The following is a 15277-nucleotide window of genomic DNA, read 5'->3' on the forward strand; positions in this document are numbered from 1 at the left end:
TTGAAATAATACATGGGCATATCATAGTTAGACTTGGAGTTAACATGGTCGTCTATTCATCAATTCATTCAAGATCAATTCCAAGCAATAAAAGTTAGTTTCGAGAAAATAAAAACAATGTCCAACATTGATTCAAACCAGCACAATTATGAGAAATACGGAGTTTTATTTCAATTGATGTTTTGCATCATATTTTGTTGAAATTTGACCAGTCTAAAATTGTCGGAGCAGACATCCACTCTTGTATATGTAAACTTCGTTTGATATATGGATTACCATGTGCGCACGAGCTTGCAATATACATTGATGTAGGGATGGAGATTTTTAAAAAAAGTATTGCGTATATATATTAGTTTGCATTTTTTGTTTAAGAATGTTACATGGTTTGTCGGCAAGAGTGCTTGTTAGTTCTCTTATTACTCAAGTTTATACTAGTCAAAGATATGTCTCAAATTCATGTAAGGAGTGTTTTTAATCTATGTGCACAAGATACATTCCTTCATTGAGACATATCTTTGACTAGTATAAATATTTGAATATTACTTTTGTTCGTATTTGATGCATGTGATCATCTTACAGCTATAACATTAGAGGTTTTAGATGTGCTTTTCAAGACATACGACACACATAATTGACTATTTTAGTGGAGATTCCGTACCAAAAAGTTAGATAATCAATAGTTATCAACGGTTCTATCAATACATGACTCACATTTTTATAATTTACTGAGAGAACAAAGAATAACCTGATGAGGCTCCCCTACTGAAAAGAATTAAAGAATATAATGAAACAAATAAAGAATGAAGGACTCTACAGAAGCATATGGTTTCCTTGTTGTGGCATTGAATTTTGTGGAAGAGCTGGGAATGGATCCCCAAACGGATTAGAACTCATCTGCTGCTGCTGCTGCTGCATATGTTGTTGAGAATATTGAGGTTGGTACTGACAAGGTACCATCATCGACATGTTTTGCTGCTGTTGGTAATATTGTTGTTGCTGCTGTTGGTATTGTTGTTGCTGCTGAGCCATCAAGGCCATCTGCACATTTGGTGGGGGTGCTATGCTGTTGGACATTGCGAATGGGTCTAGTTGCTCGAACGGATTGTGTACAGCCATCCCACCACCGTATCCATACCCTGCATTCTGCATTTGTATTTGTTTCCTTGCAGTGTCGTCTTCGTACAAACTGTCGAGTAATAATTTGTCGAACCCACCAGCCTAACTCAAGAAAAACAAAGCCGAACTTTGATCAGGAAAAAATGAAGACTGAGACTCATGACTCATCATTATTTTTGTGAAATTATTCTGAAATATGGAAAATATTATGGATTAGAAACTTCATATGAGCAAAAAATACTAACCAATTTGCTCTCTACCACATGGCCAGTATTGTTGCTTGGTGTGGTTACAAGTGCTAGCTCCCATCCCGTAGCATTCGGCGCGCCAAGTTCACTCAAAGCACGAGTTGATGAAGCCAGAGGATCATTTCCTACGTATGAAGAAGAAGCTTATTTTTTATTACATAGTAACTGGTCCGTAGGTGTTCAATATTATCATGTTCCATCAATTCAGTGCTTCAAAGGTAGGTAGATTGATATAATCAAAGATTTCTAAGATCTCCAAGCTCTTATAAAAAGGAAAAAGAATTTGTGAAATGAAGCACATTGTGCATTTTACTAAATAATCACGACATTCTGTCGCGAACTTCAACATTTTCCATCTGACAGACATGGGCCAAATATTTCTTACGACTTATCTAATTAGTAACCTACCAGGTGTAATAATTGCAAGAGCCAATGCATTGCTTTCCTCTAGTTCTGCCGCTTTTGGATTCACTTCAGTCATCAGACCCTGTACAAAAGCTTGCATTATAGATAAAGACGAATACATGCATAAAGGAAATACAGCAGAAATGCAAAACTTGCCAGCAGATCTCCAGTGTCATCAGTTGATATCAGTGGAGATTCTTCCACCTCTTCCTTATGCAGTGTTTCTTCTTCCTCGGGCTCTGAAATCGGATTATCGTCATTAACTTTTTTAACTTCTTCTACAGGTTCTGGAGGCTCTTCAGGTTTAGGTGGCTCTTCCTCCATCTCTCTATACTCCTAATGTTGAAAGTAAATACTAAGTGCACACATTACTATCTATAAACAGTGACCATATGCCATAATCCTATATCCAAAAAGATCAAATCACATGAGATCAAGCCAAATTGAAGATAAATAGAGATAAATTAAAAGGATGTTATCATTTCTCTTTTCGCTTTGTGTCTTTATTTTGCCAAAAGAAGGAATAATGACATAAGAATATTTTTAAAAACTCAAGGTACTTTCAGCTCAATGATTAAGTTAATTGAAATATCTGGTGGTTCTGGAATAAATGAGCCATATATTAAAGCTTTTGAACACTTTAAGTCAGGTCTCCTACCAATGGTAGCCACAGAACAAGTAAATTAGTGTTCATACCAGTGATTTATTCATTTTATGTGACCCCCAGTTATTGGAAGCATAACGTAAATCATGGAAAAAAAAAGCAGTTCAAATCCCTTATTTTTCAAAAATCGAAACCAGAAGTCACGGAATGATTGGTCAAACCATATACTATGCTGCAAAAGTCATTCTTGTGTAGTAGAAGCATGGCAATGAAACAGAAAGAAATTCTTGAGTTGGTTTCGAATGGCAAACATTTGTAGTTAGATGAGAATTAGGAAAATATGAACATACTCTAATGAATACATTTATGCAATCACCATATGCAGATAGTCAGGTAATCCTATCACTGTCCATGGACGCAAGTGTGAATTGGAAGTAGTCACAATAATACATTTTTCTCACCAGTCTTTTCTGAACGGAACCTGCCTGAGGTGCTTCTTTGATATATTCTTCCATTGTCGCAAGGAAAGATGGAGGTGGCTGTTTTGTCAGAAATAGAGAAGGCTGGTAAGGCAGCAAAGTATGAATGAAGGAAATATATTCAGATTGATACAGGAAGGAACCTGTCTGAGTGTTGGAAACTGAAAGCTCCTCGCAAGGTCCAAACCTTTGCAATATTCATAAAAATCAGCAAGACTTTCTGCCTGCAAAACCCCAAAAAAAAGAAAGACATAACATAAGAATAAAAGAATAAGTTCACAGAGAAATATAGAATATGCATGAATTTCGAGGTATCCTCACTTAGGAGAAATAGAAAGTCACCACAACCCTTGTACGAGTACATGATACAAGAAGGAAAATATCAAAGAAAAGCATTGTTGTAAACCTGTAAGCCTGCTCTTTTGTATATACTAAGAGCTTTGACTGCATCATGCCTTGGCATATCAAAAAACTGTGTAGAAATGTACAATTCAACATTAACTTGAAAACTTCAAAGAACAAAGGGGGGAATGAATAAGAGTAAAAACAAGAAGACGATTTTGTAAAAGTGAAAAGTTTCAAAACCACATAAAAGGCAAAAGGATACCATGTCCACAAGATTGATGATCCCATCATTGATTGCACAATATATTTTAAAGCTCTCTTTCAAGACCTACAGGAAAAACACATGGATTTTCTAATAATATTCATTCACCATACAGATGACAATCATAGTTCATTGCAAGCAGGAAAAATTGAAAGTGCATGATATATACAAATATATGGAATGCATACCAGGGCCAAGGCATACTGAATCAGATAATTGCAATATGCTGCTCCTTCAGGCTGCAATTAAGTGAAGATTTTAAACATTAAGAAAACTGAAACTGAAGCTGATTGGAGTACGGAAATATGACAAAAGACTGAGAGTATATTTGGCAGTTACATAACCTTACAAACACAGGGTAGCAGGTACCATGCATAAGTCATTACCTGACAACCAATAAGACGATAAAGAAGCTGCTGCAACGCAGGTAGTTGCTCCAATAATTCATCGCCATTCAAAAGCCTCGTTCTACTATGTGCCTATTAAAATTAAGTGCAAATAAAATAGCAACCTATCATCCATAATAATAGAATACAGCACAAAAGTTAGCATGTGAGCCTAAAGAAAAATAATGCTAAGTACAAACCTTAGAGGCCGTGGGTGATGATTTTGTTAAACGCTCTGCCTCAATGTCATATCTTAAGATCCTAAAGCACTCAAGTCGTTCCTCTAGAAAGAGCGCATATGTCCGAACCCATGCAGAACAATCCCAGGCTGCATATAAAGAATCCCTGAGTTATTAAGGAATTTGACATTCAAAATGCAAAGTTAAGCTTACATCAGAAAAAAGGAGAAATGTCCAACTTGTAATGTCAGTTTGAAGCTGCATACCCATAGGGCTGGAGTCATCTTTAAAATTGGATATTTGGAGAATATGTCCTCTACGTGAATAGTTTACGAGCTCCTCCCGAAAGGTAGGGTCGCCCTCTCTTAATGTCCTATGAATGACTATCAATATCTTTATGGCAACCTGTAGGTCAGCAGATATCAAAAAAAATTGAATGATCAATGCGAAGAATTAAATAAAAAAAAAAAACATTTGTACAAATGACAGCAATTGCATGAATAAATAGAATGATCTGATCTGATAACAATATTTTTGTTACATAAATTCTATTTTACTGCAACGAAAGGAACGCAAAGCCAATAAAAGTTCACCACTGTACTTGTTCGAGCTAGTTGACTAATTGAATCTCTTAAAGTATTTTTGTAGTCTCTTTATGTATACTCTTAAGATTTATGATACCAATTTACTTCTATAATATATCATGTCCTATGTTTTTCCTACTTGCTGGTAATGTATGCCAAACCTCATAATCAAGTTACTGCATCGACTGTCGAGGGTCATTGTTTTACCTACAATTTCCATCAAATACATAACTTGGAGGAAGAAAATGTCCAACAAGTTCAAATGGTTCCTAAATAATTCCAAATTAAATTAACATTCTCGACAAACAAAAGCTAAATAACAGGAAATGAAAGGAAAAAAACATGAAAGGAGAGAAGACATTACAATCCAATCTTTGGTCTTGGATAATCTCTTGGCGAGTGCGTGAATGCAGTATGCAACATCTGCTCGCGGACGTACAACTGATGTAGCTGAAAAGATTTCTATGCATAGAAAACACAGAATATGAGATTAAAATCCTTATATATATATATATATATATATATATATATATATATATATATGTTTATGCCACATTTCCAATTCAATCCAAGGTGACCCAGCTCCCTCATTTGAATCACAATCCATTCCAGTAAACAAAAACCCAAACAATTCTACAACGGATCCACATTGCATAATCATGGTCTCCACACACACCCACACACAGAGAGAGATTAATTAGAACGCTATATCAATGAAAAAAATGCAGATCTTATACATATCTATACATCAGCTTACTTCGGACATGCCGTTCCTTGGGAGGACATTCAACATGATTGGTGGCTTTCACAATCGCAATATCCAATTCCTTCCATTCAACAATCACCAAAAGAAATTAAAAAAAAAAGAGTAAGGGATCACAACATCCCTTAATGAAATCAAGAAACGAAACAGAGGCATCAGAGAATGAACCTTGAAGTCGCTGTTGACCTTTGCGAGGCCGACCTTGGTTGAGTCCTTGAGAGCCCCGTATGCCTTCCTGAAACTCTGAAACGTCCCCATTATCTAAATGAAACAGAATACTGTTGTTGTTATTGTTATTTCTGGTTCTGCTTTGATCCGAAAGAGAGGGGGAGAGACAGTAAAATTTGGTGTTCTTTCTTCTCTTCTCTCTCACAGAAAGAAAAGAAGAAGGAAAAAAATGGCAAACAAACCAAACGACCACTCTCTCCCTCCCACAATGTGCGCAGATTCTTCTTTTCTCACTTCGATAATAAATATCAGTATATTGTTTTTTTTTTTTTTTTTTTTTTTTTTAATATTATGAAAGGCGGGGTTTGTTATCTTCCCGTTGATTTTGGTGGGTGTAATTACTCATACGCCCATGTCAACTGTCTATTAATTAATTACAGCACCAAATCTAAGATTGTGCCATTTGGTCATCAAGGATTGCATGGGGGTATTGGACCCGTCAAAACCGTTAAGAGCAACTACAATGGGTTTTAGTTTCAAGTACTCTATTTTGCCTTGTTGTTTGTGCATCACCATATTATCTAAGTGTTCACCCTACAATGGTGAGACTCCAAATTCCTCAATACTTATTCTCTCTTCCCTCTCTCAATTGGTTCCATGTTGAAGAATAAGGTAATCTTGTAGCTTGAGTGGATTCCATTTATATACTATTCATTTTTTAGAGGACACTCCTTAATTGGAGTGTGGAGAAATTTATCAACTCTTTTCAAGAGTCATTTTGCACCCAGTGTGGTGCTCTAGCACTATACTTTTGAATAAAGTGCAATTTGAAGTGTTAAATATAACATCCATTGGAGTTGCTCAAGAAGATGGATAAATTGGCATTAGCTGTTTTAACTCTATTATAGTATTATGTGTAGTTTATGTCTTACAACTTTTATGAAAGGTTCTCCAGGTAATGATCCTAGATTTCAAAGAAAACTCCAATACGGTTTCATTTAATAGAGCTTATTTGCTGTCAAAATAAGTTAACTTATAAGCTGTGAGAAAGAAGCTTAACTTGTAACATGTGAAAGTTTGGCGAAACTTATAGGGATTAAGTTCAAATAGGTTATTGAAAGATAGGATGATTTACAATTAGGTCACTTGAAGAAAAAGAAAAAAATTCAAATTGGGTCACTCAATGTTCCAAATTTAAGCAATTAGACCATATTGATCCAGTTCCAGTCAATAAATCGTCAGAATTTGCTTATTTGTCAGTTAACTGCCAACGTGGACCCGATAACATGGCTTTTTTAATGACGTGTTTTTGTAAGCTCTCACCTACACTCCACGGAACCGTATTGGATCACTCATTGCTCAGTAAAACAATTTGTCATAGTATGTTTTGCCATTTAGTATTCAATAAAACAATTTCTCATACAACCTGTGTGTATACATAAGGTCATCAAAGTTGAAAGTTTACTTGCCTTCTGGGCCATAAACATTGTCATTAGGCTCTAGGTATGAGTGAATTTGTGTTTTCTTTTCTGCACTTTTTTAAACTGTGTTCGGAATGTGTATGATCTATAAGATTTCTTTTACTATTGGAAATCGACATTGAAAATAGTCAAAATACAAGGCATTTTTTAAAAAAAAATTATTTGCATGTCTTTTCACATATATTTCAATTAACCATACCCTTTACTTTTGAGTAAATCTTCTTATATGTGGATGGTTTTGTTTTGTTGCCTATCTTCAGTAAATAATTTATTGTCATTTGGATTTTTGCATGTCCCATCTCAATGTGGTGTGCTCTCGAAAGATATTGGAAATCCATGCAATGGGATTTGGGGCTCTCAAATTCGTCCAAATTTGAGACTCTCAAATTGCCCTCATCTCTACCGTCCATCTAATCTAAAGACAGTAAATAAGCCACGTGGCCTCACTATTCTCAAAATTCATGAAAAATAAGAGGGATTTTTCCCACGCAAAACATTCGTCCAAAGTTGAGACCCAAAACAATAGATAGGTTTTCTCTCATCCTGTTCCACAAAGTTTCCATGAAATCTTTTGCTGGAGGATATTCTACTGACTTCAAATCACTCTGTGCCCTCTCCCTCCTAGATCTGAGTATGTTTCTCCTTTATCTTTTTTTTTTGGTGATTAGATGGAATAACATTCACAAAATACAATGGATTTACTCTCGTCCTTTCTAATGTGGTATTGCTTCGAATGTGCCGAAATTAGTATTTGTGCATCTTGTATCTACCTTTGTGGGGGAGGAGGGAGGGCGAAGGAAAGGAAATGAAAGCCCAAAAAAAATTGTTCTCGCAACAGTTATTGCATAAGAGAATTTCAAAAAATTCTTTATGGGTTCGTTATTGCAGTGTTATTGTTGTTATGAATGTGATCTCTGTTTGGTCTTTTTCAGAGTTCATTGTTTTTTTTTTGGCATTGTTTTTATAGGTATTGAATATGAATGTGATCTCTGATAAATGCAATTTGACTCCTGAAATTGGTTTGGAATTTAACACACTCGACGAGGCTTGGAATTATTGGATTGATTATGACAAACATATGGGATTCTCTGTTAGAAAAGCGTTTGTGAATAAAAGTGAAAAAGATGTACGGGTTACTATGAGGGGTTTTGTGTGCTCAGAAGAGGGTGTGCGGAGAGTAGACCAACGTCAACTCAATCCTGATAGTCATAGAGATGAGACAAGAACCAATTGTCCTGTGAAATTGTCTCTTTCATTGGTGCAGGATAGTGGAAAGTATAGGGTTTATGAATTTGTGGCTGAGCATAACCATCTCCTACATCTAGCAAACATCACATATATGATGAGGTCACAAAGAAACATCTCTGAGGTGCAAGGTTTTGAGATAGATTTGGCATGTAGTGCTGGCATTAAGCTTAAGAAGGCACATGAGTTGATGAGTAGACAAGCTGGTGGGAGAAGCAACCTTGGCTTCACCAAAGATGATCAAAAATACTACCTCAGAACAAAAAGGGAAAAGGATATGGAGTATGGTGAAGCTGGCTCTATTCTCAGGTATTTTCAGGAAGAGACTATTAAAAACCCTTCTTTTAACTATGCTGTTCAGTTAGATAATGAGGAACAAATTACGAATATATTTTGGGCAGATTCTAGAATGCTTATTGATTACATTTACTTCGGTGATGTGATTATTTTTGATACAACCTATGGTACTAACAAAGCTTTGAGACCTCTAGTTGTTTTTACTGGTTTCAATCACCATAGAGGTATTATAGTTTTTGGGGCTGCACTTCTATATGATGAAACAATAGCATCATTTAAGCGGCTTTTTAAGACATTTTTAGATGCACACAAGGAAAAAATGCCTCAAACAATTTTTACAGATCAAGATGCTACAATGGCTAAGGCAATAAATGAAGTGATGCCTCGCTCTGTCGGAGAAGATGATGGTCAAGATGGAGAGCCTTTAATATCGTCTCTCTTGGGAAGGATAATGGTTGAACGGCATCTCGTCTTTATCGTCATAAGAGATGGAGAATCCTTGAGTGGAAAGTATGGAGGACGAGAGAAGCAGGGGTTCGGATATGTCGGAAGAGAGAAGTAGAGTTGAAATTTGAAACTGTAAAAGTAAAATAACCCTAAATTTAGACAGGCCACGTGGCTTATTTGCTGTCTTTGGATTAGATGGACGATGGAGATGAGGGCAATTTGAGAGTCTCAAATTTGGACGAATTTGAGAGCCCCAAATCCCATCCAATGTTGGGATTTTTGTCTGGAGCCTGCTTTTTTTTTTTTGTACGAGGCGATCCAATTTGATGATCTGATCCGGCGAAGATTGTTGTGGATCAGTAATTTTTTTTAGAGGCAGCCCTAAACTATAAATATATAAGCCATAAACCAAACAAAAAAAACAAAAGAGCTCTAATTGATCGAACCATGTAAATTCTTATGTCGTGATTTTATTTCTAGTTGTTCTATTCTATTCTCTATAAATTTTCGTTCCCAATTACAATGCATAATTGGCAATGATGCTTGGGAATCTGATGTTAATCACATGGGTTTGGAATGACTGCTTTCAATGAGGAACTTCTTTGTTCGCCGCCAGCTTGTGTTAGGTTTAGCATATCGGTTTTATACATCCATTTGCTATAATTAATTAGTAGATCCCAATCCCATGATAGTAACTTGGCAGTCAAATTATGACATCTACAAAAATTTCATCCCCGGAAAATTCAATTAAAAAATAGATAGGAGATACAAATCCACCTCAAATTCAAGCGTATCACACGATACAAATGAAAAATGAGAGATGAGAGGGGCTCCAATTCTTGGCTTTAATTCCGACTCCAATTCTCTCCCAAAAATCATGTTAAATCATGATTTTTGTTTTTGAAAATGACATATTAGAATTTAGGGGTTAGAAATTAGTGTTTAGGCTTTATAATTTAAAGTTTAGGGTTTAGAATTTAAGGTTTAGAACTTAATTTTTAGTATTTGGGGTTTAGAGATTAGGATATACGATTTAGGACTTAGAATTTAATATTTAGAAAAAAAATTTCCCAAAATCAACTATATTTTAACAATATGAACACCAAAATACTTAATCACACATTTTAATTCATGATTTAGTATAGTTTTGGAGTCGGAATTGGAGCCCCTTCCATCTCGAAAAATGATTCATAATGGACTTCCCAAAACCCCCCATCAACCACTACTTCTACTTTTGGATGCATACTGGGAAAACGTGCTTATTAACTCACAAACTACGCATGACTAACATGCACCTTATCCACTAGGTCAACACCTTCGTTGGCTAAAAAACACTCATCTTGATTCTATTTATATCTAACCACATTTCAATAAAATATACAAATGAAATCACATTTAGGGTTTACAATTCAAATAAGTTTTTACGTGTAATTATACATCATACATCATGAATATACCATCAACGAAAAATGAGAAAAAAAATCATACATGGAGTTTCACAAAGCAAAATTCAAGACGGGAGTCTAAAATTTAGCCTCCTTAGCCAAACAGAGTGAAGCATCATATGAATAACATCAAAAGGCTGGGCTGGTCTATTCACCACAAAATGTCTACTCACTTGTCTCACCCTCTTTTGCATCTTCAGATACTCCCCATCAGGAATCCCTGCCAAAATGGTCTTAATTTCTGCTATTTTCGCCGACGGAATGTGTACAGAAAACTTACTCCAATCAAGAACATCACTGAATGGCAATGCATAGTAATCAGAGATTATCACAGGCACACAACCCAGTTTCAATGCTGTTACCACTCTAGGACTAGCTACTTCATACCCACTAGGGCACAAACAATACTTGCTTTGTGCCATTGACTTGAAGTAGTCATTTTTATTCTTAAGGTACTCATGGACCTGAATTTCACTGTCTTTTTCCTTCCAGTGCTCTAATAAAACCTTCCTTATATAGCCATGGAATGGAGTTGATCTACTTCAGGATTCTGAATTTCCAAGGATCTCCGAGTATAATGCCCAATCAATACTCAATATCGATGTGATACTCGATCTTGCAGAGATGCTCTCTTCTCAACTGTAATGTCTTACATGGACCATTCAGGTGCCTTATCCTATTGTTGGAGTTATCGGCTCTACCTTGGTGGTCATCGAGGAAACTTATCGATTAATGTATTTAGCTCGGTATATCTTGTCACGTATCAATATCCTAATGGATGATATTTTTGGTATTATTAAAAATCAATCTCGTAAATTTCAGAGAAATCAAATTGGATAATTCAAGATGGTGCAATATATCCCGCGAAGAACGCGAAGATCGTACGATTATTGGAGGCTAGAACTTTGACTCCATCTGGGGTTAGCTTTCCGCGAGGGAGGTTGATTTCTGGTATTGAGACGTCTCTCTCGGGCTTGAACCCTTCTGTTGTGTTGGCATTACACAAGGCTCTAATGAAATTCTTGTACTTCTCAGGATTAGCACTTGAAATGTCTGGTGCCTAAATCATAAAAACAAAACAAAAAAAAAAGAGTGAGTATGCAATGTTAGTCTCAACCTACTATGGCCCTATTCAGCTCAATTATGATAAGGATCCATATATCCCAGTTATCTGAACTTTGTGCATCCAACTTAGCATCTAGGATAACTGGTGGGATCTCAACTGTGCTCTGCTGGGATCTTTAACATTTTCATATTCAGCTAGACCGAATCAAGATGCAGTTGGTAGAGGCACTAGGGTGATGCTGAACAGTGGGTCGGGGAGCAGCAGTGCATTCGATCTCTTGAGTCTTGACCAGAGGGGACCAAATGATCATCCCCTATCTTAACTTAGACATTTAATCAAACACTTTGTCTTCAAACCAGAAGACCACAACAATGGCTAAACAGTATAATTAAAAGAAGAATATTGTGCACTTACCCAATCGTGACAAGAAAGCAAGAAATGGTCAGCACCATTGCTTCTGTTCCAATAAGGATACTTAGCAGCAACAAAATCAACATAATCAGAAACCACGAGCTGCAGCTGGTCACGTTTGTAGGTGACAAGAGGCTTGTAGAGGTAGCTAATGATATTGACGACACTAATCGGGATAAAGAATACATGTGCCTCATCAGGGTTACGAGCCATGAAGTGGCTCTTCTCGCTCTCCATCTCGCTCATGAACTGCCCTTCAATGCTGTAGATGTCGTTCATCGGACCACCGTGGGTCAAGGGGAGCTCCCCTTCCCTGTACACCCACACCTTGAATCTCTTCTCCATCTCTATATGACTCCTTAAGTTTCATATAAAAAAAAAACAAATTGAATTAGTAATTTGTAAATGCATGCATGTGTATTTGTCTTACTTTACTATTATTTAAGCATTTAACTATGGATTAAGTGAAGGTACATTATTTCCGAAACGGACATTTGGTTGGCATTAGAGAGTGGAATGAGGGTAAGAATCACATATTCCTTTTATTTTGAGAGGATGCGATCTCAAACTCATTTCATCCACCGAGAATTTTCACAACGGTGAATGAGTTTATCACCATCAAATATGATTATACTCACCTCAGACTCACACTAATTCAATCAAATGTCTATTTCCACGTAAAAATATTTGGATGGTCGGATGATACCCAAAAATCTTGGTAAATTCATCCGGTGTTTAGATTGTCCTACTCTCTCCAAACACTTTGATAATGTAAATATTTGAAGTTTGAGATCGAGATTGATTCCCACCCAAACTCCCAAGGTGGTTAGTAAAAAACTTATCAAAGAAATAGTGATAGAGAAGTGGATGACTTAATTTTCATTAATTGGAAAAATGGTGCAATATTTGGAATAATGAAGGGAAGTAAATAAGATTGCATTGCCTGCTGAACACTCTACTAGGATTTTGAGGTGTTGATGGCTTCCCAGCATAATCTACACTATATATCCAGTGATTATTAGGATTTAGGACAATAGACATTAATTAAGATTCATATATAATAACAAAAACCCAATTAATCAATTCAAAATTCAAAAATAAACATAAAATATAAAAAAATTGAAAAAAAAGAAGTTAAAACTTACTGATGAAAAGCATATGGGTTCCTGTAAATTGATCCTCTAGGAACATAACTCTGTTGTTTATCTGATGTATAGTTCTTAATCCGAGCAGCTTCCCTTATCGCTGCTCGAGCTCTTGCTAATCCTTCTTCAATCCTCTCCAAACTACTCTTCTCCTAATCAATCAAAACCCCATCAAAAATAAAGAGCAATGTACACATACGTACATACATACACACAAACACACACATATATATAAACACAGAAATTATAAATAAATTATTATTCTTACTTTCTTAGACTCGCCGAGTTTTCTGAAGCTGGTGTCATTAGTGCTGCTATTACTAATATAAGTTGGTGGCGTTGGTGTAGGAGACGACGGCGACGGCGACGGCGAAGTTGTGAAGAAGTTGGTGGTGAGAGTATTGTATACGTTTTGGTTAAAAGAAGGCAAGTAGAAGAGAAGAAAAAGAGCAAGAACAACAAGTGTTGGAATTATGGAAGCAAGCCCTGCAAAACTTGATGATCGAGAAGCAGAAGCAGAAGCTGCTGCCATGGATTTACGTAAAAGAGATGAAGGAGACCGCGTTAAGAGAGACTTCTAAATGGACAAAACTTGGGACCAACTTAAATTCTATCCTTACCCAAATAGTATTTGGTTTACTTTTTATGCTACTTTGCACATAATTTGGATTAATTTGCTGTAAATAATAAATCTTTGGGATTATTTATAGATAATATTGATCACTGGGTTTTATTTTTTGGAAAATTTAATTATCAAAAAATAATAAAAATTAAGGTGCTATGTTGTTTTACTAATTGGAGAAACTTGAAGGAAGGTTTGAGTAGTAAGCACGCGGGTCTTGGTCTTCCTATCATTTAGAATTTCCAAGTCTTGGGAAAGTCTTTGGCTTGAGGACAAAAAAATATTGTTATTCCTTCCATTTTTCAATTATGGACAATATAAATTATATATAATAACATTTGACAAAAACAATTCTATATAGGATTTTGACGCTATAAGTCTTGACTTGAGCCTCTTGACTTGGGCTCAAAAAAACCATCACAAGTAGGGGTGGACAAGGATCTGGTGGGTCGGGTTTGGAGAGATACCTCATCCGATCCACATAGGTTCAGGTGAGAGGTTTTTCAATCTTCAACCGGTCTCATTTTAGTTTAGGTTGGGAAAACAATTTATGAAGGATTGATGTTGTAGATCTTGACTTGGGCTAAAAAAACACCATCACAGGTAGGAGGTGAACATGGGTCGAGTCAGGTTTGGAGAGATATCTCATCCGACCCACATAGGTTCGACGTGAGAGGTTCTTCAACCCTCAACCGATCTCATCTTAGCTTGGGTTGGGTCGAATTTGGACATACGGGTTGTATAACACAGAGTTGTATATCATCACGGTGAGAGACTATAACGAAAAGTTGTATAAATTTAAATGAACGTATAGTCAAAATTATTTGGAATATAACAGAGATAGTCATATCGATTTCACAACGTGAATCAAATGAAAAAGTCCCAAATTTAGTTTTTGAACCAAATGATACTTCTTAACTTTAGAGCTATTAAAAAATCTAGCTTAGACACTACAACACAAAATTATTAGATCCGTTTTACGCCAAAAGCCGACACAACTTTATATTTTCTTTGGCCGTCGCTATTGATTCTTAAATCTAGAAAACACGTTAGTTATGTGAGAATGATTGAACCTTTGCCTATATAACATTAGGTTGGATTATACCAATCCGATGTAGTATAAAGTCTTAACAAGAGTAATTGGTATTAATCTAAGGTGATTTTATCAACTAGAGTTCCTCATCGAGAAGACAGTGAGACAGCAAACTAGGTGAAAAAAAATTTAATTCCAAGCTATGGTGGGCCTTACTATCCTATATGCTCTCTTTGCCTTGTCAAAGATGAATGAGAAAAATCGTCTCTTTATATAGTGAAATGAGACGGAGAGGTGTGAATACATTTAAAGTACAAGGTACATGAATTTAGAAGATTTATGCATTAATCAGTATGTATTTGGAGATACATGTACTAGATTATCGGTGAGAGGGGGCTGCTGTAAATAAAATTACAGTAGCTCCTGTTGTAGTAATTTTGAGCATCTATATTATTTTTAAAAATAACAAAAAAATTATATGTTTGTAGTATTTTGTTTAACGAATCTAACGATATTTTTTTGTTTGAAATAAAAATCAAATTCAAC

The 15277-nt window shown here is 35.9% G+C and overlaps 3 protein-coding genes across 3 annotated transcripts; 1 reads left to right on the top strand and 2 right to left on the bottom strand.

Moving 5' to 3' along the window:
* Positions 1–656: 656 nt before the first annotated feature.
* LOC119997786 (putative clathrin assembly protein At5g57200) lies at positions 657–5780 on the bottom strand. The gene is made up of 15 exons (XM_038844973.1): positions 5540–5780; positions 5366–5435; positions 4973–5070; positions 4291–4429; positions 4046–4173; positions 3846–3938; positions 3648–3698; positions 3460–3525; positions 3259–3324; positions 2996–3076; positions 2835–2912; positions 1926–2105; positions 1773–1851; positions 1362–1489; positions 657–1218 (listed from the first exon to the last, which is right to left on the bottom strand). Exons 1-15 carry the CDS (start codon positions 5627–5629, stop codon positions 811–813), a joined length of 1755 nt encoding a protein of 584 aa, XP_038700901.1. The 5' UTR covers positions 5630–5780; the 3' UTR covers positions 657–810.
* Positions 5781–7581: 1801 nt separating this feature from the next.
* On the top strand, positions 7582–9124 carry LOC119996980 (protein FAR1-RELATED SEQUENCE 5-like). The gene is made up of 3 exons (XM_038843757.1): positions 7582–7651; positions 7769–7857; positions 7988–9124. Exons 1-3 carry the CDS (start codon positions 7582–7584, stop codon positions 9122–9124), a joined length of 1296 nt encoding a protein of 431 aa, XP_038699685.1.
* Positions 9125–10422: 1298 nt separating this feature from the next.
* On the bottom strand, positions 10423–12289 carry LOC119997836 (probable glycosyltransferase At5g20260). Its single transcript, XM_038845039.1, has 3 exons — positions 11935–12289; positions 11315–11514; positions 10423–10985 (listed from the first exon to the last, which is right to left on the bottom strand). The coding sequence occupies exons 1-3, from the start codon at positions 12274–12276 to the stop codon at positions 10520–10522; spliced, it is 1008 nt and encodes a 335-aa protein (XP_038700967.1). The 5' UTR covers positions 12277–12289; the 3' UTR covers positions 10423–10519.
* Positions 12290–15277: the final 2988 nt, after the last annotated feature.

This window comes from Tripterygium wilfordii, chromosome 4 (genome assembly GCF_013401445.1).
Source record: "Tripterygium wilfordii isolate XIE 37 chromosome 4, ASM1340144v1, whole genome shotgun sequence".
Classification (NCBI taxonomy): Eukaryota; Viridiplantae; Streptophyta; class Magnoliopsida; order Celastrales; family Celastraceae; genus Tripterygium; species Tripterygium wilfordii.

Excerpts from the sequence above, each read along its gene's own strand:
- LOC119997836 (XM_038845039.1), bottom strand. The coding sequence starts at position 12,276 with ATGGAGAAGAGATTCAAGGTGTGGGTGTACAGGGAAGGGGAGCTCCCC. Across the intron at positions 11,515-11,934 it reads TGCTTTCTTGTCACGATTGG|GCACCAGACATTTCAAGTGC; the intron begins GTAAGTGCACAA and ends TTTATGATTTAG. Across the intron at positions 10,986-11,314 it reads ATCTTCGCGTTCTTCGCGGG|TCCATTCCATGGCTATATAA; the intron begins ATATATTGCACC and ends AAGTAGATCAAC.
- LOC119996980 (XM_038843757.1), top strand. The coding sequence starts at position 7,582 with ATGAAATCTTTTGCTGGAGGATATTCTACTGACTTCAAATCACTCTGT. Across the intron at positions 7,652-7,768 it reads CCTCTCCCTCCTAGATCTGA|TATTTGTGCATCTTGTATCT; the intron begins GTATGTTTCTCC and ends TGCCGAAATTAG. Across the intron at positions 7,858-7,987 it reads AAAAAATTGTTCTCGCAACA|GTATTGAATATGAATGTGAT; the intron begins GTTATTGCATAA and ends TTGTTTTTATAG.
- LOC119997786 (XM_038844973.1), bottom strand. The coding sequence starts at position 5,629 with ATGGGGACGTTTCAGAGTTTCAGGAAGGCATACGGGGCTCTCAAGGAC. Across the intron at positions 5,071-5,365 it reads CAAGGAACGGCATGTCCGAA|AAATCTTTTCAGCTACATCA; the intron begins GTAAGCTGATGT and ends TTCTATGCATAG. Across the intron at positions 3,939-4,045 it reads CATCACCCACGGCCTCTAAG|GCACATAGTAGAACGAGGCT; the intron begins GTTTGTACTTAG and ends TAATTTTAATAG.